Source organism: Megalobrama amblycephala, linkage group LG2, assembly GCF_018812025.1.
Source record: "Megalobrama amblycephala isolate DHTTF-2021 linkage group LG2, ASM1881202v1, whole genome shotgun sequence".
Lineage (NCBI taxonomy): Eukaryota > Metazoa > Chordata > Actinopteri > Cypriniformes > Xenocyprididae > Megalobrama > Megalobrama amblycephala.
The window spans coordinates 1106234-1131264 of record NC_063045.1 but is presented as its reverse complement, the minus strand read 5'-3'; the positions used below and the strand labels follow the sequence as shown (position 1 = coordinate 1131264).

Below are 25031 nucleotides of genomic sequence, written 5' to 3'. Positions count from 1 at the left end.
TGTTCACGTGCCCACTGTTGGCTCTTTCAGCAGTGGACAGGGGTCAGCATGGGCACCCTGACTTGTCTGCGGCAACAAACTGCACTATTCTGACACCTTCTATCAGAACCAGCATTAACTTCTTGAGCAATTTGAGTTACAGTAGCTCGTCTGTTGGATCAGACCACATGGCATGTGCATCAATATAGCAGTTTTTTTTAATGTAGGGCCAGTGTGAGCCAGGTCTACCATCATGCCGTGCTGGGCCAATAGCCAAGGACCTCAAGCACCCAGGCCAAAATCAAGTTGCATTTCCACTGTCGGGCCAGTAGTCTCGCAGAACTTCTCTAAAACCTCCTCTTAACACGCCTCCATAGAACTGTGTCACGCGATGTCACTGTGTTACCAGCTGACTGAAAACTAGCTAGATCACAAAATGAACATGACAGATGCAAACGTTTGGTCTTTACTTAATAAATTAAGATTCCAGGATCAATATTTGACCAATGTTTTACAATACAAAATGTTACAGTAAAAGTAACTTATTAATGTGTCAAGAGTGCACATCAATCAGGCTGAATTGAACCCCGGTTTTTACCATTTCACATAAAAAGTGAGCCCATGTACCAATTCAGTTGCACCTACTGATTCTGTTTATTTACATCACAAGAATGCACAAAACCATTTAAATGCAAAGGCATAAGTTACCCCTCGCCGGTTCACCACTGTTACTTGGATAAATTTTGATAGGCACTGCAGTGTTATATGTCATTTGAAAGGTCTCACAGTGTAGAATACAAGTATAGTTGTTTTGGGCTTTGACTAAACTTGAGGGCGTTTTGTACGTGAAGCCCCACAAGACCCGTAAGTAAATAATAAACAGATGCGTCATTCAAACTTTAGTAAATCATGTTGCATAATTCATTTAAATACTCTCCTCTCATAAATTTTGCATCTGAAATGGAAACTCCTACAAATACGGTCAGCCGCAAAAATACCACTTTCAGTGCAAATTTTTCACTGTGCGTCTTTAGTCAATCCTGACAGTAGTTTTTTAACACTAAATCTAGTCCTAAATCTGATGAACTGCTTTATAACCTAAATGTTCTTCAGCCTCATAAATGAAGAATCAGTAATAAACACCAACCTCTTTGTTCTTCAGTGTGTTCATTCTGCAGTGTTCTGGATCTCTCATCTTCTCACTGTCCTTCAATAAACTCTGTCTTTGCAGATTTCAGCTCTTCCTGATGGTTTGATGCTCATCTTCACTTGTAGACTGATGGGAATATTCCAGCATTTATTGGTGAATTGCAGTGGGAAGGAGCTTCACTGAAGGAGGAGGAGCAGATCTGACAAAATCAAGAAGAAATCACTGAATTTGTTTTCATACTAATTCACACATTTTAATTATTTATCTTTCTTTTAAGTAAATTAATGGAAAAGTGTCTTAAAATTCAAAAATTCTATCTTTTTTATTTCTAAGAATTTAATCCACACTTTATTCCTACATTTATATTGCCTCGCATTAATATACAGGGAAAGAATTATATGGAAAAAAATAAGAGTACAAAAATTAAAAGATACCAAATATAAATAATACATATTTGTAAACAATAACGAATAAAACACAGAAAAATACATTTACAGATTTGTAAGAAAAAAATAATGCACTGATTGAGTTTAATTTGTTTATGTTTAGCCTATATAAAACATGGTTCATAACAGATTAATGAAATGCTGTATCTTCTAGATATCATAATAGCTGGTTGTGTCAATTGCTAAAGTCTGCCGACACTAATAAAATGAGCTCAATGTGACAATTTACAGAATACATGAGCATAATGAATGAGGTGAAAACAGGACTTATTGACATGAAATAAAGAGGCTTTTCAGCTGCTCTGATAATAGTGATGATCCATAGACTATCAATACTCATTAAACAAGACATTCAGGATCAGAAGCAGATCATCTCACATTATTTTAAGTGTTTGCTGATAGAAACAGATTGTTTGAGTCAGAATATATGATGAAAGCCTGTAAAAGTGCTCTAATATTACTATTCTCAAGTGACACAGAAAATATGTAACAGTAATATATAAAGACAACCATTGTAAATCGTCCATATGAATCTATATAGTTCGACTCCCTAATAACTACATTCATAACAACAAAGTAGTTAGCTAAAATCTTACCGTTTTGTATGTGAAGAGAAAAAGGCAAATGTTTTAGTTAGCAGACACGCGAAAATAGCCAAACACGATGAAACCCATTCAGAAATGACCCCGTAAAATGTTAAACAAACCGTGTAAACTGTATATTACAGTAACGCTATATAGAGTGAACTGTTTACCTCAGAAGACTCACTGAATGGAGCGAGCGTGAGTGGTGACGTCATCGACGCGAGACGAAATCAACTGTAGAAACGCGCCAAATAGCCTACTATACACTTAAAACGACGAAATGTCAACATAAGTAAAAATATGTGTAAAACAGTTACTGATGTGGACAGACTGCCATTTCAATCCACATCAGTCATGTGTGGGGTGAAATTTGGGCATTTAAAAGCTTTATCAAGAAATTTAAAACATGGAAAGCCCTAAAAAAAACAAAGTAATCATATTTCATGACTTTTAGATGTAATTAAAATTATGAAAATATTTATTCTTGATGCAAGAAGGAGCAGACCAGTGGCATAACTTTGTTTTAAAAAGTGGGCGGGACAGAAATATGTGTGTACCAAGAATGTGTGTCTATCATTACAATAATGCACAAAATTTATTGACATAGACCTCATGTTTAATATGATAGTTTCGTCCTTACATCTACTATAATACAATATATTGTTAGTCTCGAAAGTATTAATATTGTTCAGTAAATACATAAATCTGCATTTGATATTAGGGTATTGTGATATCACGACACCCTAATATCAAATGCAGATTTACGTATTTACTTTATTTTTACCATATGGATGAGGGGTAGAATTTTTGTTCAGCGTGCCAGAGGTTCTGGGTTCTAATCCACCCTTGTGTTATTTATTTTATTTTTTCTCAATAAAGCCAAAGAGCACTCGTCCATGTGAAGACTGCGCATTGTGCACGAGCGCAAAGAGAACAGTTGCGCCACTGATAACAGCGGCAATGAGCACTCAACATGATTTTAAAAACAACACATTCCAGTGCCAGATTGCCTATTATTTAACACAAACGAACGAATTGCCAATCAACCAGAGATGTTTCTTTTGTATTAGTATACATCCGTGCCACGAGATGTCTCAAAAAGTGATGGGGACAATATCAACCCTGGCAAAAAGTTGTGGGTACACGTCCCACCTGCAAATTACGCCTATGGAGCAGACAATACAAAAAAGTAAAAGAAACGAATGAGACATCTCTCTTTATTGACTAAAGAGAAGGGAATAAAAGTGAAGGACAGTTGCAAAGCTCCATGACAGTATATCGTACATCTGCATTTTCTAAATACACTTTAAAAGGATGAATGACTATTTGATTAGAAAACAACAGTGAAAAACAAGTTAAAAATAAATCAGCCTCTTCAGCTTCTTGAACAAGAACAGTGTGTAAAAAAAAAACTTGTATTTTTCTTCATAAAAATGTATACAAACCAATGAAAAATGAACAAATGAAACTCATAATATAGCAAATTGATTATATTAGCAAAGTAAGGGTGTTTGGTTCATTTGGTCCAGACCAAAAAAGAAAAAAAAAACATTTAGTCCTGGTCCGATTAGCGTTCAGATTGGCAATTTTATCACAGAACCTAAAGGCATAGAGATACATTCATAACTTGATTGGTCATATTTTATGACGTATTGCTTTTTTTGAGACGGAACTTACCGAACATCAAAAACAATGCTGTGTGCTGAGATAAACGCACTCGTTGTGTGTGTGTAGCCTGCATATGATGGTATTTTGGCCAGCCGAGAACTTATAAAGAGTTTATAAAATGTGTAAAGTAGTCAAAACAGTGGCGGGAATCCCCCCGTCACACACACAAATGATCTGCTGCGTGGAGACGCGCGTCTGATGCCTGTGATGGGCTCTTTCAGTTTGTGAGTTTTATCGCCAATTTTGACAGAATGATTATCCTCTTCACTCTCCTTTTTCTCCAGCATCACGTCTGAAATGAAAGTAAAAAAAGTTAAATTTTAGATAAATCATTTAAAAAAAAATCAGAGAGAAATGTGAGGTGAAATGTTATTAATAGGGATGCACAGTGTGGCAAGCAGGGTGGGGCAGAGAGCCTTGAGAACGGAGCGAGGCCGGTGTAAAGATTGCTAATGAGCGTCACCAGTGGCCTCAGTCTCATGGAGGAGCTCAGAGGGTTAAAAGTGGAGTGAAGACAGTGCAAGGAGAGAGAACCAGGTCTAGGGTCCTTTCTTCATAACTCGCTTAAAGGGCTAGTTCACCCAAAAATGAAAATTTGATGTTTATCTGCTTACCCCCAGGGCATCCAAGATGTAGGTGACTTTGTTTCTTCAGTAGAACACAAATGATGATTTTTAACTCCAACCGTTGCCGTCTGTCAGTCGTATAATGCGTGTCAATGGGAACTTCATCTATAAGATGCAGAGACAAATCCAAATTAAACCCTGTGGCTCGAGACGACACATTGATGTCCTAAGAAACGATCAGTTTAAGCAAGAAACCGAACAGAATATAATTTTTTACCTCTAATACACCACTATGTCCAACTGCCTTGAGCATCCGGTGTGTGAGATATGAAAACGCACTCTGATAACGGAAGTGATCTCTCGCACGTATACGTCAATGAGTGCATTCAGACCTCACACACCAGAGGTACATCTGAGATGACATGAAAGATGTCAGATCTTCGAATTGTGATAACATAGCTAAGCTACAGAACATGTTATCTGTTTCTGATGTAGAAAAGTTAGTTCATGCATTCATGACGTCTCGACTAGATTACTGTAATGCATTACTAGCTGGTTGCTTCCTCAATAAGCTACAACTAGTCCAAAATGCAGCTGCTAGAGTTCTTACCAGGTCAAGAAAATATGATCATATAACACCAATTTTATCATCTCTACACTGGTTTGCTATTAAGTTCCGTATCAATTATAAATTATTTCTACTGACCTATAAGGCTCTAAATGGTTTAGCTCCTGTGTACTTAACCAATCTTCTATCGCCCTACAATCCTTCACGCTCTTTAAGATCACAAAACTCTGGATTTCTGGTTGTACCTAGGATCTAAGTCCACTAAAGGAGGGAGAGCGTTTTCACATTTGTCTCCTAAACTCTGGAACAGCCTTCCTGATAATGTTTGGGGTTCTGAGACACTCTCCCAGTTTAAATCTAGATTAAAGACGCATTTCTTTTGCTAAGCATTCACATAATCTCACAACCAGTTATATCAGATCAAATGCACATTATTATCTTTGTTTTAAACAGCAGCTATGCTAATTATTCCCCACTGTTTTATCTCTCAAAGAAATCACTCACTGCTCTTGACTGATTAGCTTTGGTAACTTTAATAAGAAATAATCTTTAATTTATATAGTCAAAAAAGCAATGTTATTTTATATTTGATTACTTTAATCAATTTCTTGTCCTTGAAAACTAATATAAGACCTACCCGAAAACCTGAAAAGTACTGTTTATTAGGGCCCAAGCGAAAATTTGCGCAGGGCCCTCTTGTTCTTCTAAGGATTATTATTTTTTTTTTCCCGTCTTCCGGGGCTTTTTGGGGGCCTTAACATGCTCAAAAACTCTTGAAAATTGGCACACACATTGGAATCCGTGGCCATTAGGACGCCGCAGAGGCTGGTACCCGGGCGTGGCAGGGGGGCTCGACAGCGCCCCCTTGAAAAAAGTCTGAAAATTTGGTCCATATATTAAACACGCTTGCACGTATTAGTATGAAACTCGGTACACATATAGACCTCATCGGGCCGAACAACTTTCGTGCTCTAAGTTAAACGCCACACCAACAGGAAGTCAGCTATTAAGGGTTGTTTGAAAAACGCATGCTCTGGAATTTGATATACTCCTCCTAGACGATTAATCCGATCGCCACCAAACTCGGTCAGCATGAAGTCAAGACACTGATGATTAAAAATTGCCAGGGGATTTTTGATATCTCGAACGGTTTGGCCGTGGCGAGGCAACGAATTTATGGCGAGAAAAAGGAAACAGGAAAAGTGTTATAACGTCTGCATACATATATTGATCTTTACGAAACTTCACGAGTGTGTTGGTTGTAGTAGTCTGATCACATGGATGTGACTATTGTGAGTCAAAGTTATAGCGCCACCAACTGGCAGCAGGAAGTGTATCACTTTTTGAAATGCTTTGAGATCACCCTCTTATTTTTACCTGATTTGCTTCAAACTTCATCAGTGTAATGTCAATACACAGCAGATGTAGACCTATGACAGGATTTTTGATATTTGAAATATTGTTGCCATGGCAACAGGTCAAACTGTAATAATATTCTTGAGTGTTTTTGAGGCTCTTAACATGCTTCAAATTGCATGAAACTCGACACACACATCAATATTGTCAACCAGTAGACATGGACAAAGCCATAGAAATGAGCGTGGTGGAGGGGCTCAGTAGCGCCACCTTCTGACAAAAGTGGGGGGGTTAGTTTTTCCTACAGTCACCAAACTCGGTACACATATTGTTCTCATCAAGCAGGACAATTTTCTAATTTACATTCATTAGCTCCGACCAACAGGAAGTCGGCTATTTTTGTTTGAATGTTAATTTTTTGAAAAAACAGGCTATGCATTTTATACTACTACTCCTACAGGGTTTATCCAATTTACACCAAGCTTTTTTTAACTTGTTGCTAACACATTGAAGTTGTTTAATTGCAAACGGATTTTGGATATCTCAAACGGTTTGGCCGTGGCGAGGCAACGAATTTATGGCAAGAAAAGGGAAACAAAGTATTATAACTTCTGCATACATTAATTGATTTTGATGAAACTTCGGCTTAGTCTTCGTTGTACAAGGCTGATCACATGGATGTGACTATTGTGATTCAAAGTCATAGCGCCACCAACTGGAAGCAGAAAATGTGTCACTTTCAGCATACATTGAGATCACCCTCTTATTTTTACCTGATTTGCTTCAAAATTCATCAGAATAATGTTAAAACTTGGCACATGTAAACCTTTGAAAATGAGCAGGGAGGAGGGGCTCTATAGCGGCACCTTGTAGTGCAGTAAATGTGGAGTGAATTTGACATAGTCCTTTGATGTTTAACCGTTTTAAATGCCTATTGCCCGCTGTGCACAGTTGCCCTGAAGCCACCAGGGTGGCGGTGCCACCGGGCTTGGGCCCGCCATCGCTGCTCGCAGCTATATTTTTATTTGTATCTTGGCTATAATGCATTTGTTTGCGCTGTTGCTTGTAGTTTGATTATTTGTTTGTATTTTCTTTATTTTATTTGACAGTCATCCTTTTTCCCTGAACATAGCACACACCGAACCGTACTAAAACCTTGACTCTAAAACCGTGATACAAACCGAACCGTGAGTAATTTGAATTGTTACACCCCTACGTTTTTTCTTTTTAAACAACTCTTGATGTTTTTTTCCTACTACAAACACTAAGTGTCAGATTTACTAAACAGGGTAAATTGATTTACTGACTTTTTGACTTACTGATTTACTGATTGAGCACAATAAGGAGAGAGAAGCCACATCATTTCCATAATGACCAATGCTATCTACCAAATTAGCAAAATAGCATCTGGTTTAAGATGTGCTTTTTTTGGGTGGTAAATAATGGAACAAATAACAGTAAATTGACTAGTGCAAACTTTAGTAAATCGTGTTGTGTGATTCATTTAAATACTCTCCTCCCATAAATTTTACATATAAAAGGGAAACTCCTACAAAAGCAATTAACCAATAACGCAAAAACAATATCAAAAGAGGGTTTGCGTAGGCGCAAGACGTAAGTAAATATGGCCCTAAATCTGATAAACTGCTTTATAACCTTATTGTTCTTCAGTCTCATTAATGTAGGATCATGAATAAACACCAACCTCTTTGTTCTTCAGTGTGTTTCATTCTGCAGTGTTCTGGATCTCTCATCTTCTCACTGTCCTTCAATAAACTCTGTCTTTGCAGATTTTAGCTCTTCTTGATGGTTTGATGCTCATCTTCACTTGTAAGCTGATGGGAATATTCCAGCATTTATTGGTGAATTGCAGTGGGAGGAGCTTCACTGAAGGAGGAGGAGCAGATCTGACAAAATCAAGAATAACATTTTAATTCCTACAATTTTGTTTCTCTCATTAATATATAGGCAAAGAAATATAGAACAATAAATATACCAAATATACACACACCACTTAATCATTCATAAAGTTCGAAAAGTTTGAAGTGAATTACAATTTTAAGCCTGGTTTCTCCCAAGGTTTTTTTCTCCATTTTAACACCTATTTGCCACTTGTTTGCCACCTGATGTCACCTGTTGGAGTTTGGGTTTCCTTGCCGCTGTCGCCTTTGGCTTGCTTAGTTGGGGACACTTGACATTTGACTTGACATTTGATATTCAACAGTGCTTTGATCTGCCTGCATTGACACTATTCTTTAAGAGCTGCTGTGCAGCCAAAATTATATACCAGTTATCAATGTAAAGCTGCTTTGACACAATCTACATTGTAAAAAGTGTTATATAAATAAAGGTGACTTGACTTGACAAAGGTGTTTGCAGTGGGTGTTCTGAGGTGCAAGTACATAGCCGCACACAGGAGCGCTCTTCTTAATGAGCGTTTGAGTATGCGGTTAAAAAATAGTCTAGAGCGCCATCTGCTGTTAAAAACTAAGCTCAGAATTGATTCAAGAAAGAATTGTGATGCATTTAGAAAATCTCAGAATCGATCCACGAATCGAGATGAATCAATTTATTGTCCCCAGTAATTTTTGGGGAAATTTGTACTCTTAAGAGTAGATTTAAATGTGTGTACTTTTACTTTAGCTCAAGTACATTTCTCTGCAATTAACATTTTACACTGGAAACTTTCATCGGCGACAACTGGGATTTGCTGATAATCTGCTGTTACTGGTGAATGGGGCTGAACCATCTATCTCCCACCTTGGCCTTCATCCTCCTGTCCCGCAGACATCCGGTGCCATTGTCGACAGTACTTGCCCACCAATGAGTCAGTGTAAGTTGCCTTGTGTGTTTCCCGCGAGTAGGCGTGGTTTTAACACCAACAGCACCACTAGCGTTTGAGAGCAGAGAATACTGCTTATTTTTTCAAGATTTTGATAACTTATTTACTTGGTGTTTTTTATTATTCAAATTTGGCTGAATGGTTAACACATTTTTCTGTGGTGTGACAAATTCATAACACATATTTAATATTGCTTTACATAGACTTTAATGACAGAATTTTCAACTAACCCTTTAAAGCCCTATCAGTCACACCGTTGGTGTGTAAACGTTCCGTCATTTTAAAGAGATTTTATTTCTTGGCGGTATTATTGTTTTTTGTCAAGTAAGGATGTGGCCTGACACTTGAAATTGCTGGATCTAAGAATGATCTACTTACTGTGATTGTTTTTGTATGTCTGCGTAGAGAAGATGAATGAATGAAACTCTTCCCACACGCCGTGCAGTGATACGGTTTCTCTCCAGTGTGGATCATCTCATGTGTTTTCAGATATGCTGACCGACTGAATCTCTTGTCGCAGTGTGAACACTTGTAAGGTTTCTCTCCAGTGTGGATCATCTCATGGGTTTTCAGATGTACTGACCAACTAAATCTCTTGTCGCAGTATGAACACTTGTAAGGTTTCTCTCCAGTGTGAATCCTCTCGTGTCTTTTCAGTTGTCGTGACTCACTAAATCTCTTGTCGCAGTGTGAACATTTGTATGGTTTCTCTCCAGTGTGGATCCTCTCATGTGTTTTCAGACGTCCTGACCAACTGAATGTCTTGTCGCAGTGTGAACACTTGTAAGGTTTCTCTCCAGTGTGAATCCTCTCGTGTGTTTTCAGGGCTCCTGACCAATTGAATCTCTTGTCGCAGTGTGAACATTTGTATGGTTTCTCTCCAGTGTGAATTCTCTGGTGCACTTTCAACTCTACAGTTGTTTTAAAAGACTTCCCACACTCAAAGCACACATATGCTTTTTCACCAGTATGCGTTTTCTGATGAAGTTTTAAATTTTTAACCTGTGAAAAACTCTTTCCACACAGAGAACATGAATATGGTTTCTCCTTTGAATGAACAATCAGGTGGATCTTCAGGGCTGAAGCCCTCAAAAATGTTTTTCCACATTGATCACATGTGAACAGTCTCTCTCCAGTGTGGATTTTCATGTGCTCCTTAAAGTGTCCTTGATGTGCAAATCTCTTCCCACACTGATCACATGTGAATGGTTTCTCTCCAGTGTGGATGCTCATGTGATCCTTGAAACTCTTTTTTTGTGTGAAACTCTTCCCACACTGATCACATATGAACGGTTTCGCTCCAGTGTGGACGTTCATGTGTTCCTTAAGGTGCCATTGTTGTCTAAAGCTCTTCCCACACTGATCACATGTGAATGGTTTCTCACCAGTGTGGATCCTCATGTGAACCATTAAACTCTTTTTGTGTGTAAAACTCCTCTGACACTGTTCACATGTGAACGGTTTCTCTCCAGTGTGGATTTTTATGTGTTCCTTAAGGTGCCCTTGTTGTCTAAAGCTCTTCCCACACTGATCACAAGTGAATGGTTTCTCTCCAGTGTGAATCCTCATGTGAATCTTTAGACTCTTTTTGCATGTGAAACTCTTTCCACACTGATAGCAAGTGAAACATTTTTTGCCTCTTCTTTTCAGTAAAGAAGTACTTTCAGTCTGTGAGCAAGTTTTTTCTTCAGGTTTGACATGTTTCTCTTCTTCACTGTTCTCGTAATTCAGTACCATGTCTGTAATCAAAGTAACAAAAGTTAAATTTTAAATAAGTTATAAAAAAAATCGGAGAGAAATGTAAGGTGAAAGGTCATAAATAGGGATGCACCGATATGAAAGTTTTGGTCGAAACCGATAACCATTTATATTTGAAAGCCAATAATTGATAAAGCCAATTAAAACATTTTTTTTAATTTTTTTTTACCCCAAATCATAAAGCCCTAGTTGCTCATTTGCTTTTTTTGAGAGTGTTGTTCCAACATAAGCAAGCTGTTCAAATACACTGGACTGATATTCTACATAAACACTGCAAAATAAACTACATCACTGACTACTGAAGTCAGGGCAGTTAATTCTTCAGTGCATGGTAAAAGAAAAAACAAACACCTGGGAAATGTCAGGTATGTTGAACAGGAACTGTCTTCATTATGTATATTTGGATGGTGTTGTGTTGTAAATAAAATATATAAAATATATAATTTGACACAAATCATATCTTACAAACGTTAAATCAATATATTGTTTAATGTGAATGAGTCGGCGTGATGATTTTCACATCATTTTGAAGAAAAAAATTGTAGGCTACAAGATCCAGTTCTCAAACGTCTATTAAACAAATATTCAGTATGGGTTTTATGGCCTTATTTTAGTGACCTTCCACATTGAAGCTAAAGATGAGCAACGATAAACAGGGCACTTTCCTGCATTGTTAATTAACTCAACCATCCTATTTTAGATCAGTCAGATACATGTACACAAAATAAACATTATATTACAGCTTACAATTACACAAAAGGGTGCAAGTGCACAAGTAAACTTGACTGTGCTAGTCATGAAGGCTTAACTCTGGACGTGCTCTTTCTGTAACTGTTGCGCTGATGAATCATGGGCGTACAAAGAATTCACAGCATCCTTTTACAGTAGCATTTTTCCCAAGGAATTGGGCTACTTTAACACTGTCACCACGAGTTGTTTTTCATGTCCGCAGGTTGAAATGAAGTGATATTTAGCCCCTGGAATGCATATTTTACCAGGGGGGGACCACGCCAAACAGCGGATTTTACCCCTTGGAACATGTGAGTGCGCTATAATCCCATAAAAGCGCCAATGCGAGTGGAAAGTTAAAAAACAAACAACACCGATTCAGCCAGACCATTTTCTATAATGACCAACACAATCTACCAAGAGCAGCGCAAATTAGCACCTGGTTTAAGACATGCTTTTTTTGTGCATTAAATAATGGTGCAAATATCAGTAAATTGACTAGGGCTGCACAATATATATCGAAATTATTGAAATATCGCAAATGTACATGTCGCGATATGCATATCACAACAGCATGCGATATATGAATAATTTAAATAGGCTACTACAAAATGTTGAGATAGTCTGAGTTTTAATTCAATGCATATAGGAGTGAATAGACTGGGCATGTGACTGTTACTTATGTGACTTGTTAGACATTAAAGAGTAATTAACCGCAATAAACACAACTTGCGGTTTTGCGATTTCTTGTGTCTACACACACACCCGAAGAGCGGGCACAAGCCGCCTCTCTGAGAGTGTGCAATCCCTTCAGTTCTCTTCCGCGCCTTATTGCACTCAAACGGTCAAATACACACAGTTATGTCTGTCTTGGTGAGTATTCATGTAAACACAGTCGGTTATGTCGTAAGTGCACGTTATCAGAAAGAAATCAGATGCGTTTCAGCATAATCCGAGGCCGTGCATTAGGTCTTAAAGAAACAGCAGCCTCATACAGTAAACCTGCTGCTGTCTGTCAAACAACAAAATATAAAGAGAAATTCACTCACTGCTCTTGACTGAATAACTTTTGTAGCTTTTTTATGAATCAATGTATATTTAATTCATGTGAAGACTATGCAGTATTTTAGATTCATTCAGTTTCTTTATTGTTTCTTACTTGAATGCCATTTCCACTAAGAATTTGTCCTACTGTTTGTTGTTCTAATTTTTTTAATAACAAAGATAAATTAAAATGACAAAAATAACTAATCTTCCACCCCTAGTTTCAGGTGTTTTTGTTTACCTGGTTGTTCTTGATGTTAAGATGGTCAAGCAAATAGTTTTTGGTATTTAAATATTGGCTTTTTTTGTTGTTGTTCGTTTACAATGATGTTAAAATTGCATTGTCATATTTGTAATGCTAAAACACTTCTGGTCACTTTCAGAAGTTGTAGTGACGATTTATTTTCCCAGAAAGAATGTTAAACATACTTATTGGTTATATAATTGATCAGTTTTTAAATATTTTTAAATTTAATTTACTTTACACACTTAAAGGAATATCGTATCGCATATCAAATATCACATTATTTAACAAGGTATCTATCGCCTATAGCTTTTTTTTTTTTTCAATATCGTACAGCCCTAAAATTGACTAGAGCAAACTTAAGTAAATTGTGTTGCGTGATTCATCTAAATACTCTCCTCCCATAAATTTTGCATCTGAAAGGCAAACTCCTACAAATGCATGCAATAAGGTCAGTCGGAAAAATAACTCAATTTTAAAAAAAAATCCTGACAGTAGTTTTATAACACCAAACAGAGGGTTTGTGCTGATGCAAGATGTGAGAAAATCTGGCCCTAAATCTGATGAACTGCTTTATAATCTTATTGTTCTTCAGCCTCATGAATGTAGGATCAGGAATAAACACCAACCTCTTTGTTCTTCAGTGTGTTTCATTCTGCAGTGTTCTGGATCTCTCATCTTCTCACTGTCCTTCAATAAACTCTGTCTTTACAGATTTCAGCTCTTCCTGATGGTTTGATGCTCGTCTTCACTTGTAGGCTGATGGGAATATTCCAGCATTTATTGGTGAATTGCAGTGGGAGGAGCTTCACTGAAGGAGGAGGAGCAGATCTGACAAAATCAAGAAGAAATCACCTACTGAGTTTATGTTTTTATACTAATTCACACATTTTAAATATTTATGGTCACATATCTATCTAGTGAAGTAACTTTCAAGTAAATTAATGCAGTGCATCAGACTGTGACCAAAATGGTTGCATATGCGACCATTTTTTGAGAAATTTGACATGGTCGTATTTGTGGTCAGGCACTCAATCGGTGTATTAGATATAACTGTTAAATAAAGATTGTATATGTCTCAATAGCTGCTCTGAATGAGGTGAAAACAGGATCTATAGAGGCTTTTCAGCTGCTCTGATAATAGTGATGATCCATAGACTATCAATACTCATTAAACAAGACATTCAGGATCAGCAGCAGATCATCTCACTTTATATTAAGTATTTGCTGCTAGAAACAGATTGTTTGAGTCAGAATATATGCTGAAAGCCTATAAAAGTGCTCTAATATTACTATTATTTCACAAATGATACAGAAAAATAGCAGTAATAATGAAGACAGAAACTAATGACTTTGTAATTTGTCAATATGAATTATATCAATCGAATATAATTCGATTCCCTAATAACTACATTCATAACAACAAAATAGCTCACTAACATCATACCGTTTTGTATGTGAAGAGAAGCGTGTTTTAGTTAACAGATACGCGATGAAAACCATTCAGAAACGACGTCTTAAAATGTTGCTTAAACAACCGTATAAACCGTTAATCACAACAAACTGTTTACCTCAGAAGAGTCAGGAAGCGCGCGAATGGTGACGTCATCTCCGCGACAAGACTATCAAAAACTCGAAATAAAACGGCAAAATATCTATAAAACAACATATTGAACAAAAATAAGGGTGAGACAGCCACCTCATTCCATCTCAGTCATTTGTGGGGTGAAATATATTAAGAAATGTAAAACCAGAAAGCCACAAAAGCAATCGTATTTCATGACTTTTGGATGTAACTAAAATTATTAAATTATTTATTTTTGATGCAAAAAAAAAAAAAAGGTAGTCGATGATGTTGAAGAAATGTTTTTATTCATTTCAATTAAATTTGGCCTCACATGCAAACTTTAATCGATAATGAAAATATTTAATAAAGCCAAAAGGTAAAATATCAATCAGAAATAAGTAATTAATAGTTAATAATAAAATTTAGAGTATTGTAAAATCCAGAAGTAAGACATTTGCAGATAGAAGAGCAAAGGAGAGCAAAAGAAAAAGCAAAGGAGAAAAAAGCCCCCCTATCAAGGACTCAGCCCATTTTATACCATGAGAATAGGGAAATTTACTCAAACCTTGTTTTCATTAATCAGAAAAGGTCAGATGAACTTACCCATTATGTCATAGAGTAGTAAGATGTTAAAATAGATGAAAATAGAAATAGGGCTTTTCCCTTAAGGGGATTTTGCAAATCTTACATTATTACATGTCAGCTGAAATAGAAACAGACATATTTTTTTTTCATTGGAACACTTGAAGAACAATTAAATATAACAAGCATACATACTCTTAAAGGCACCCGAAGAATAACCATTAGGGTACAATAACAAGTAAATACTTGAAAATATGATGAGAATTAATATATAAAGTAGGAGTACATAAATATATGAAATCAAAAGTAAAATTGATAAATCATAAGCCATAAATGATTAACATAAATATGAATAAAATGCATGAATATGAATATTGACCATTTTGGATCCACCAAATTTTTGATGCAAAATATAGGAGCAGACAATAAAAATGGACAACTAAAGTTTAATACTTGGTGCAGCAAATACAACACATTAGTAAAAGTGGAAACAAATTAGACAGATCTCTTTTATTTGATTTGAAAACAATGAAGAACAAGTTCAACAACAACAACTTCACTCTAGGGGTGTTCGATTCCAGGTTTTTTTTAGTCGACTCCTCGACTCCATTTACTGTACATCAAAACAGGGTCATAAATAAGCCAAGTTGGCAGTCCTTACACACTTAATTTATTTTTCCCCGACGCAAAGACTTAAAATCCCCTCATTAAAACAACACACATATAGGGAGACTTTAGTCCAATTTAGAGATGACTTGATGAGTAGCATATCAATGTTGCTAATTGCCGATTCCTAATTTTAGTCACGAAAGTCACGGAAAACATCTGTGGTCGAATATTATGTCAGAATTAAATAAACAAGAAAGCAGGGATTCTTTAATTAATTAATCTTATAATCGGGGGATGGCGCTAAACGCACATGATCATTGTCTTAAAAAAGTGCTTGGACACCAGAGTTAAAGATACTAAAGGAACACATCCGGGTACTTCATGCGTCCTCTGTTCTTGCGTTCTTGAGTATTGGAACTGAACTTCGATGGTTGATGATGACGTAGAGCAAGAACACAAGGACGCAAGATCGCTGAAGAACGCATATTGAGAAACAGGCTCAGTTTGAGGTCCGTGTGAAATGAAATATGGAAAATGCGGTTTCTTTGTTTTTTATTTTAACACTAACGAATAGAATTAGCAGATACAGGCTATTTTTCTTTATGCAAGATTATTATTTTGTGAAAAATAATATAAATGATAACTTGTTTTTTAATATGTAAAAATGCTAAATTTAATTACCAGTGTTTTGCATCATACACACAGACGCTAAAGTGCCCTCTAGTGTCTTTTCCTCCATTTGAAAATTGTCAGAAAAGCAAACTGTAGCCTATCTTCCGCACAAGAAGCGAAACTGAATACTGGCGCGTGCTGACATGCTGAAGAAGAGGAAAAACCAGAATGGCCTAACTTTTTATAGCAAAATATAGGGCAGAGCATTGCTATTTTTTGACTATATTGTGTTGCAGTAGGTAGCACTTCAATGTTACTTGTCACTTATGTAATTTATAATTGAAAGAGTTTAATGACAGTTTAATAAGAGTTTAATTAAAATAAACTGTCAATTCATATGTAAATATTGCACTGTATTTCACTACCAAATGGGCTCATAATATAATGTATAATGTACACAAAATATACAATATATAGCAATATTTACATATGACATATGAAAGAGGAAAGAATAAAACTTGGAAGAATAAATTTGCAGATTTGCAAAAAAACAAATGCACCAATTAAGTTTAATTAAACTTGTTTTGTTTTATCATGTTTTATATGAAACATGGTTCATCACAGATTATTTAAATAAATGCTGTTATGATACTTTATATCTTGTATATCTTCACAATGTCTGATCGTGTCATTGTCAACAAAATGAGCTTAATGTGGCAATTTACAGATCTGAAGACATCATCATAATGAATGAGATGAAAACAGGATCTAATGACATGAAATAAAGCTGATAATAGTGATGATCCATAGACTATCAATACTCATTAAACAAGACATTGGATCAGCAGCAGATCATCTCACTTTATTCTAAGTATCTGCTGATAGAAACAGTCAGAATATATGCTAAAAGCCTATAAAAGTGCTGTATTATTACTATTAATTCTCAAATGATACAGAAAAAATAGCAGTAATGTAAAGACAGACACTAATGACACACATCTTTATCAAACATGAATCTAATCATAGTTCAATTTCCTAATAACTACATTAATAACAAAGTTTACTAACATCTTGGTTACCATTTTGTATGTGAACAGAAATAGGAAAGTATTTCAGTTAGCAGACACATGACTAACGCTGAACATGATAAAAAAACAGAAACAACCCCCTAAAATGTTGCTTAAACAAACCATGTAAACAGTATTTTACAATTGCATGATATAGCGTGAACTGTTTACCTCAATAGACTCAAGACTCAAGATTCATTATGTCGCTGGAATTTTCCATGAAAGGGGTACATTGACTCACTAGATTTTTTTTTTAATTATTCCTTAGAGGCACAAATCTATAGAGCCTCTAATAAAGGGACATTATGATGGGAGGAAAAATCACATTTTAATGCTTTTACGTTCTCCCAAAGTTTCTTGGGGGAACGCAAATGTTTTTTTGAGGGAGAGGTTCAGGCTTCAGGATTGTTGAATGAATAAAGAAACATGATCAGTATGATGGTGTAAAACTGTACATTTCTCGTCTATTACCACCCACCGCTACAATTGACAGAAATAAGTGCAGTTAGAATAGCAAAATATGTGGCAGAAAATTGCTAGTTTTTGACTACATTGTGTTGCAATAGGAATCACTTAATACTGAATCAAAACTTGTTATATAATTTATAACTGAGTTTACAAATTACATTTAAATTTTAAAATTGTAATAAAATCAACAATCTGTGATTTGCTAACTCTCTTTAACCTTTATTTAAAAAAAGTTCAAAAGTACAAAGAGAAGATTTTCAAAGTTTTCACTGAGCAACTTAAGTGTATTTTGCAAATATAAACAAATTTTGATTTTGATGGCTGCAACACATTCAAAAAAAGTTGAGACAGAGGCAAAAGAAAAGTGAAAGACTATAGAATATCAAGTTAAATGGTTTTGAAACGGTCTCTTTTTGCATAAAAAACATTGTTTTTTGTATGCATGCATAGAGAAGATGTTTCAGTGAAACTCTTCCTACATGCAGTGCAGTGATATGGTTTCTCTCCAGTGTGGATCATCATGTGAATCTTGAGGCTCTTTATCAATGTGAAACTCTTTCCACACTGATGGCAGGTGAAACATTTCTTGTCTCTTCTTTTCAGTATAGAAATACTTTCAGTCTGTGAGCAAGTTTTTTCATCAATTTTGATACATTTTTCCTCCTCTTCACTCTCCTCATTTTTCTTCATCATGTCTGTAATCAAAGTAAAAAAAGTTTCATTTTAAATTAATTTAAAAAAAAATCAGAGAGAAATATATAATTTACATAATGAGAAATATATGTATATATACATACATACATACACACTGTATAGTGTTGTCACAGTTCCAAAATTCCAGTAGTTGTTACCAATGCCATTAATTTAACGGTTCTTGGTACCAATTTTGTGTGTATATACAGCTGCAAGAAAAAGTATGTGAACCACTTGCAGAAGCTCTGAATATGTGAATAATTTTAACAAGAGAGATCATAAAAAATGCATGTTATTTTTTATTTAGTACTGTCCTGAGTAAGAATAAATAGTTGAATTTATTAAAATGGCCCCGTTGAAAAGTTTGTGAACCCTTGATTCTTAACACTGTGTGTGGTTACCTGGATGATCCACGACTGTTTTTATGTTTTGTGATGGTTGTTCTTGAGTCGCTTGTTTGTCCTGAACAGTTAAACTGCCTAATGTTCTTCAGAAATATCCTCCAGGTTGCACAGCTTCTACAGTTTTCAGGGATTTTTTGGCATATTTTAAACCTTTCCAGCAGTGACTGTATGATTTTGAGATCCATCTTTTCACACTGAAGACAACTGAGGGACTCAAACACAACTATTAAACAAGGTTCAAACATTCACTGATGCTCCAGAAGGAAACACGATGCATAAAGAGCCAGGGGGTGAAAACTTTTTGAAATTGAAGATCAAGGAAAATTGTACTTAATTTGTCTTCTGGGAAACATGCAAATATCTTTTGTTGCTTCCAAAGGGCAATACTAAATAAAAATATATATATTTATACAAAATAAGAAAAATTTGGACATCTTCGTCAAAGGTTTTCAGCCCTCGGCTCTTAATCTACATTGTTTCCTTCTGGAGCATCAGTGAATGTTTGAACCTTTAGGGGGTTGAGCTCCCTTGAGGGAGCTTCCAGGACAATTTGGAGTGGATGTTCGTCCACAATGGATCCCCCTTCACCATCGTGGAGTGTGAGTAGAAAGTCTGTGAACCAGTTGTCATGGTCGCCATTCCAGAGTCTCGTCCCGTCATGCCCGCCATTCCAGAGTCTCATCCCGTCATGGTTGCCACGCCTCAGTCTGTTCCTGTCAGAGAATTTCCTGAGCCTGTTCCCATGATAGAATTGCCTGAGCCTGTTTCTGTGAGAGAAATCCCAGAGCCCATTCCTGCCATTCCAGTCAGCTCAGGACAATGAAGCACTGATCATTATGGCCACAGCCATGTTATGTGTGTGGGCTACACACATGTAGGCTCCAGCCTCTGACTGTCGTCCAGTGAAGGCTCCAGCCCCTGACTATAGTCCAGTGAAGGCTCTAGCCCCAGACTATCATCCAGAGAGGGCTCCTGTCCCAATCCAGAGTCCAGAGAGGACTCCAGCCCCCAACCTGAGTGCAGAGTTCATTCCATGTGTCCTATATGTCCGTGGTCATTGTGGCCGAGCCTTGGGTCAAGGCCACGGAGGTCAATCTGTCATGGCCCTCTGAGTTACCAACGCCGCCCTGGCCCACTGAACTGCCGGCACCACATTGGCCCCCAGCCAAACAAAATCGGAGATATATATAATAATGTCCTGGCTCTTTCAAGCTTTATAATGGCAATAAATATTTTGAGATTTTGAAGCCCAAAAAAGTGCAATCATCCATCATAAAAGATATCCACACAGCTCTGGGGGGTTAATAAAGGCCTTCTGAAGCAAAGAAATGGGCTTGTATAAGAAAAATATCCATATTTAAAGCTGTTGAAAGAAGTTTCACAGCTCTCTTTATTCTATTGATTTTATTTGTGCTGTTATTTGCCATTTGTTTATTTGTCTTTATTTTATTACTGACTTTTTGTCTTTTCTTTTATGAAAATAAACATTTGTGTTGAAGAAAAGTAGATTTTTGTTTGTATATGGTGTCAGTTGTAGTTCGGAATCGGCAAAGATTGGTCTTTGCAGGTCACATTACATTTTTTTTTTTTAAAAATCGGAAATCGGAAAGAAAATTGCAATCAGTGCATCACTGTACTACAAAAAAAAAATTAAACTCAAACTAAATTGATTATTTGATTATTAAATTTATTAATTTATTATTAAATAGGGTTGTAACGGTACAAAAAACTGATGGTTCGGTACATACCTCAGTTTTGAAGTCACGGTTTGGTATGAGTTCGGTACAGCAGGTGTTTAACAGTGGCTTACTGAACAAATTCTGTCTTTATCTTTAAATAAATTTAATTATAACTAAATGTTCCTTAAGGATAAAACTAATTATGTCTACTAATGCTGTGAACTATGTAGGGAGACCTTACTTCAACATCAGTATAATATTAAAGGTTAACAACAAAGCCCAAACTACTAGCCCAAATTCAATTGCTATTTATTTTTAGATATAATAATCAACACTCAAACATGTAAGCTGCACATAAAGCAGTGATTTTAGCAGAGATTTTATACATTTCAGTAAGTTGTACTGTATCTTTCAACACACTGTCCCTTTTAGATGTTCATTCATGTTCATTTCTGTAACTAGTAGTAGCCTATTAACGAGGAAGAGATGATCACGTTTACTCACGCTCCGTGCTGCCGCTTGAACTTGAGGCATCTATACAGTGATCTGTCACGCCACATTAAATAGCGTCAAAACGGCATTTTCTGTTTGAATTTCATGATAAAATGGACAGAATATGAAAGATGATACTTAAAAAGATGATGATAAAAAAAAAAAACGCAGAGCTTTGATCTTAAATCGATCTTAAACAGGAGACCTTGTTCACTTTTTGCAATGTAATGCATTCGGTACACATGTGCATCTTACGGAAGTCCTGTACGAAACGGTTCGGTACAAATACGTGTACGGTTACACCCCTATTATTAAGCAAAATGATACGTAAGAGATATTGTTCTTTGGGGAGGGACTTCATCTTTGAGTTGATCCGAATACATTGAAACTGCTGGTCTTTTAAACGATGCTTCTTTGTCCTGTCGCTCGTTGTGGCTAATTAGGACAGACTAATAGGGAAGAGATGCAGCTTCACAGTTGAAATTGCTGAAACTAAAGAAAAGCTACTTAATGTGAGTTTTTGCATGACTGTGTAGATTAGAAGAATGAGTGAAACTCTTCCACATGCAGTGCAGTGATACGGTTTTTCTCCAGTGTGAATCCTCTCATGTGTATTCAGGACTCCTGAATCACTGAATCTCTTGTCACAGTGTGAACACTTGTAAGGTTTCTCTTCAGTGTGGATCCTCTCATGTGTTTTCAGGGCTCCTGACCGACTGAATCTCTTGTCACAGTGTGAACACTTGTATGGTTTTTCTCCAGTGTGAATCCTCTCATGTGTATTCAGGACTCCTGAATCACTGAATCTCTTGTCACAGTGTGAACACTTGTAAGGTTTCTCTTCAGTGTGGATCCTCTCATGTGTTTTCAGGGCTCCTGACCGACTGAATCTCTTGTCACAGTGTGAACACTTGTATGGTTTTTCTCCAGTGTGAATCCTCTCATGTGTATTCAGGACTCCCGAATCACTGAATCTCTTGTCACAGTGTGAACACTTGTAAGGTTTCTCTCCAGTGTGGATCCTCTCATGTGTTTTCAGGGCTCCTGACCGACTGAATCTCTTGTCACAGTGTGAACACTTGTATGGTTTTTCTCCAGTGTGGATCCTCTCGTGTTTTTTCAGGTCTCCTGAATGAATGAATCTCTTGTCACAGTGTGAACACATGTAAGGTTTCTCTCCAGTGTGGATCCTCTCGTGTGTTTTCAGGGCTCCTGACTGTCTGAACCTCTTGTCACAGTGTGAACACTTGTAAGGTTTCTCTCCAGTGTGGATCCTCTCGTGTTTTTTCAGGGATCCTGACTGTCTGAACCTCTTGTCACAGTGTGAACACTTGTAAGGTTTCTCTCCAGTGTGAATCCTCTCATGTTTTTTCAGATGTCCTGACCAACTGAATCTCTTGTTGCAGTGTGAACACATGTAAGGTTTCTCTCCAGTGTGGATCCTCTCATGTAGTTTCAGGGATCCTGAATGAATGAATGTCTTGTCGCAGTGTGAACACTTGTAAGGTTTCTCTTCAGCATGGATCCTCTTGTGTTTTTTCAGGGATCCTGACTGTCTGAACCTCTTGTCACAGTGTGAACACTTGTAAGGTTTTTCTCCAGTGTGGATTCTCTCGTGTGATTTCAGATATCCTGACTCACTAAATCTCTTGTCGCAGTGTGAACACATATATGGTTTCTCTCCAGTGTGAATCATTTCATGTTTTTTCAGGTCTCCTGAATGAATGAATCTCTTTTCGCAGTGTGAACACATGTACGGTTTCTCTCCAGTGTGGATCCTCTCGTGTTTTTTCAGGGATCCTGACTGTCTGAACCTCTTGTCACAGTGTGAACACTTGTAAGGTTTCTCTCCAGTGTGGATCGTCTCGTGTTTTTTCAGGGATCCTGACTGTCTGAACCTCTTATCACAATGTGAACACTTGTAAGGTTTCTCTCCAGTGTGAATCCTCTCATGTGTTTTCAGATGTCCTGACCAACTGAATCTCTTGTCGCAGTGTAAACACATGTAAGGTTTCTCTCCAGTGTGGATCCTCTCATGTAGTTTCAGGGCTCCTGACTGATTGAATCTCTTGTCGCAGTGTAAACACTTGTAAGGTTTCTCTCCAGTGTGAATCATCTCGTGTTTTTTCAGGGCTCCTGACTGACTGAATCTCTTGTCGCAGTGTGAACACTTGTAAGGTTTCTCTTCAGTGTGAATCATCTTGTGTATTTTCAGGACTCCTGAATCACTGAATCTCTTGTCACAGTGTGAACACTTGTAAGGTTTCTCTCCAGTGTGGATCCTCTCATGTGTTTTCAGATGTCCTGACTGACTGAATCTCTTATTGCAGTGTGAACACTTGTAAGGTTTCTCTCCAGTGTGGATCCTTTCGTGTTTTTTCAGGGATCCTGACTGTCTGAACCTCTTGTCACAGTGTGAACACTTGTAAGGTTTCTCTCCAGTGTGGATCATCTTGTGTGTTTTCAGATGTCCTGACAAACTAAATCTCTTGTCGCAGTGTGAACACATGTAAGGTTTCTCTCCAGTGTGGATCCTCTCATGTTTTTTCAGGGCTCCTGACCAAATGAATCTCTTGTCGCAGTGTGAACACTTGAAAGGTTTCTCTCCAGTGTGAATCATCTCATGTTTTTTCAGGTCTCCTGACTGACTGAATCTCTTGTCGCAGTGTAAACACTTGTAAGGTTTCTCTTCAGTGTGAATCATCTTGTGTATTTTCAGGACTCCTGAATCACTGAATCTCTTGTCACAGTGTGAACACTTGTAAGGTTTCTCTCCAGTGTGGATCCTCTCATGTGTTTTCAGATGTCCTGACCGACTGAATCTCTTGTTGCAGTGTGAACACTTGTAAGGTTTCTCTCCAGTGTGGATCCTTTCGTGTTTTTTCAGGGATCCTGACTGTCTGAACCTCTTGTCACAGTGTGAACACTTGTAAGGTTTCTCTCCAGTGTGGATCCTCTCGTGTGTTTTCAGATGTCCTGACCAACTAAATCTCTTGTCGCAGTGTGAACACATGTAAGGTTTCTCTCCAGTGTGGATCCTCTCATGTAGTTTCAGGGCTCCTGACCAACTGAATCTCTTGTCGCAGTGTGAACACTTGTAAGGTTTCTCTCCAGTGTGAATCATCTCATGTTTTTTCAGGGCTCCTGACTGATGGAAACTCTTGTCGCAGCGTGAACACTTGTAAGGTTTCTCTCCAGTGTGAATCATCTCATGCATTTTCAGGACTCCTGAATCAGTGAATCTCTTGTCACAGTGTGAACACTTGTAAGGTTTCTCTCCAGTGTGAATCATCTCGTGTTTTTTCACATGTTCTGACCGACTGAATCTCTTGTTGCAGTGTGAACACTTGTAAGGTTTCTCTCCAGTGTGGATCCTTTCGTGTTTTTTCAGGGATCCTGACTGTCTGAACCTCTTGTCACAGTGTGAACACTTGTAAGGTTTCTCTCCAGTGTGGATCCTCTCGTGTGTTTTCAGATGTCCTGACCAACTAAATCTCTTGTCGCAGTGTGAACACATGTAAGGTTTCTCTCCAGTGTGGATCCTCTCATGTAGTTTCAGGGCTCCTGACCAACTGAATCTCTTGTCGCAGTGTGAACACTTGTAAGGTTTCTCTTCAGTGTGAATCATCTTGTGTGTTTTCAGGACTCCTGAATCACTGAATCTCTTGTCACAGTGTGAACACTTGTAAGGTTTCTCTCCAGTGTGGATCCTCTCATGTGTTTTCAGATGTCCTGACCGACTGAATCTCTTATTGCAGTGTGAACACTTGTAAGGTTTCTCTCCAGTATGGATCCTTTCGTGTTTTTTCAGGGATCCTGACTGTCTGAACCTCTTGTCCTCTTGTCTAGTGTGGATCCTCTCGTGTGTTTTCAGTGTGAACATCTCTTGTCGCTGAACACATGTAAGTTTCTCTCCAGTTTCTC

At 37.3% G+C, this 25031-nt stretch overlaps 2 protein-coding genes and 1 long non-coding RNA gene across 3 annotated transcripts in view; all 3 read right to left on the bottom strand.

The window, feature by feature from the left end:
• LOC125263094 (zinc finger protein 91-like) overlaps positions 1–1240 on the bottom strand; it is a 31250-nt gene extending 30010 nt beyond the window's left edge. The window contains exon 1 of the mRNA XM_048181964.1: positions 1127–1240. The gene's annotated coding sequence lies outside the window, so the exon portion shown is untranslated. The remainder of the gene's footprint in view (positions 1–1126) is intronic.
• LOC125263009 (zinc finger protein 208-like) lies at positions 1160–24879 on the bottom strand. Its single transcript, XM_048181843.1, has 5 exons — positions 21549–24879; positions 19809–19949; positions 18319–18534; positions 9538–10898; positions 1160–1328 (listed from the first exon to the last, which is right to left on the bottom strand). Exons 1-5 carry the CDS (start codon positions 24733–24735, stop codon positions 1245–1247), a joined length of 4989 nt encoding a protein of 1662 aa, XP_048037800.1. The 5' UTR covers positions 24736–24879; the 3' UTR covers positions 1160–1244.
• Positions 18038–18840, bottom strand: LOC125263120. The gene is made up of 2 exons (XR_007183688.1): positions 18637–18840; positions 18038–18534 (listed from the first exon to the last, which is right to left on the bottom strand). It is a non-coding gene; the product is annotated as an uncharacterized LOC125263120 (long non-coding RNA).
• Positions 24880–25031: the final 152 nt, after the last annotated feature.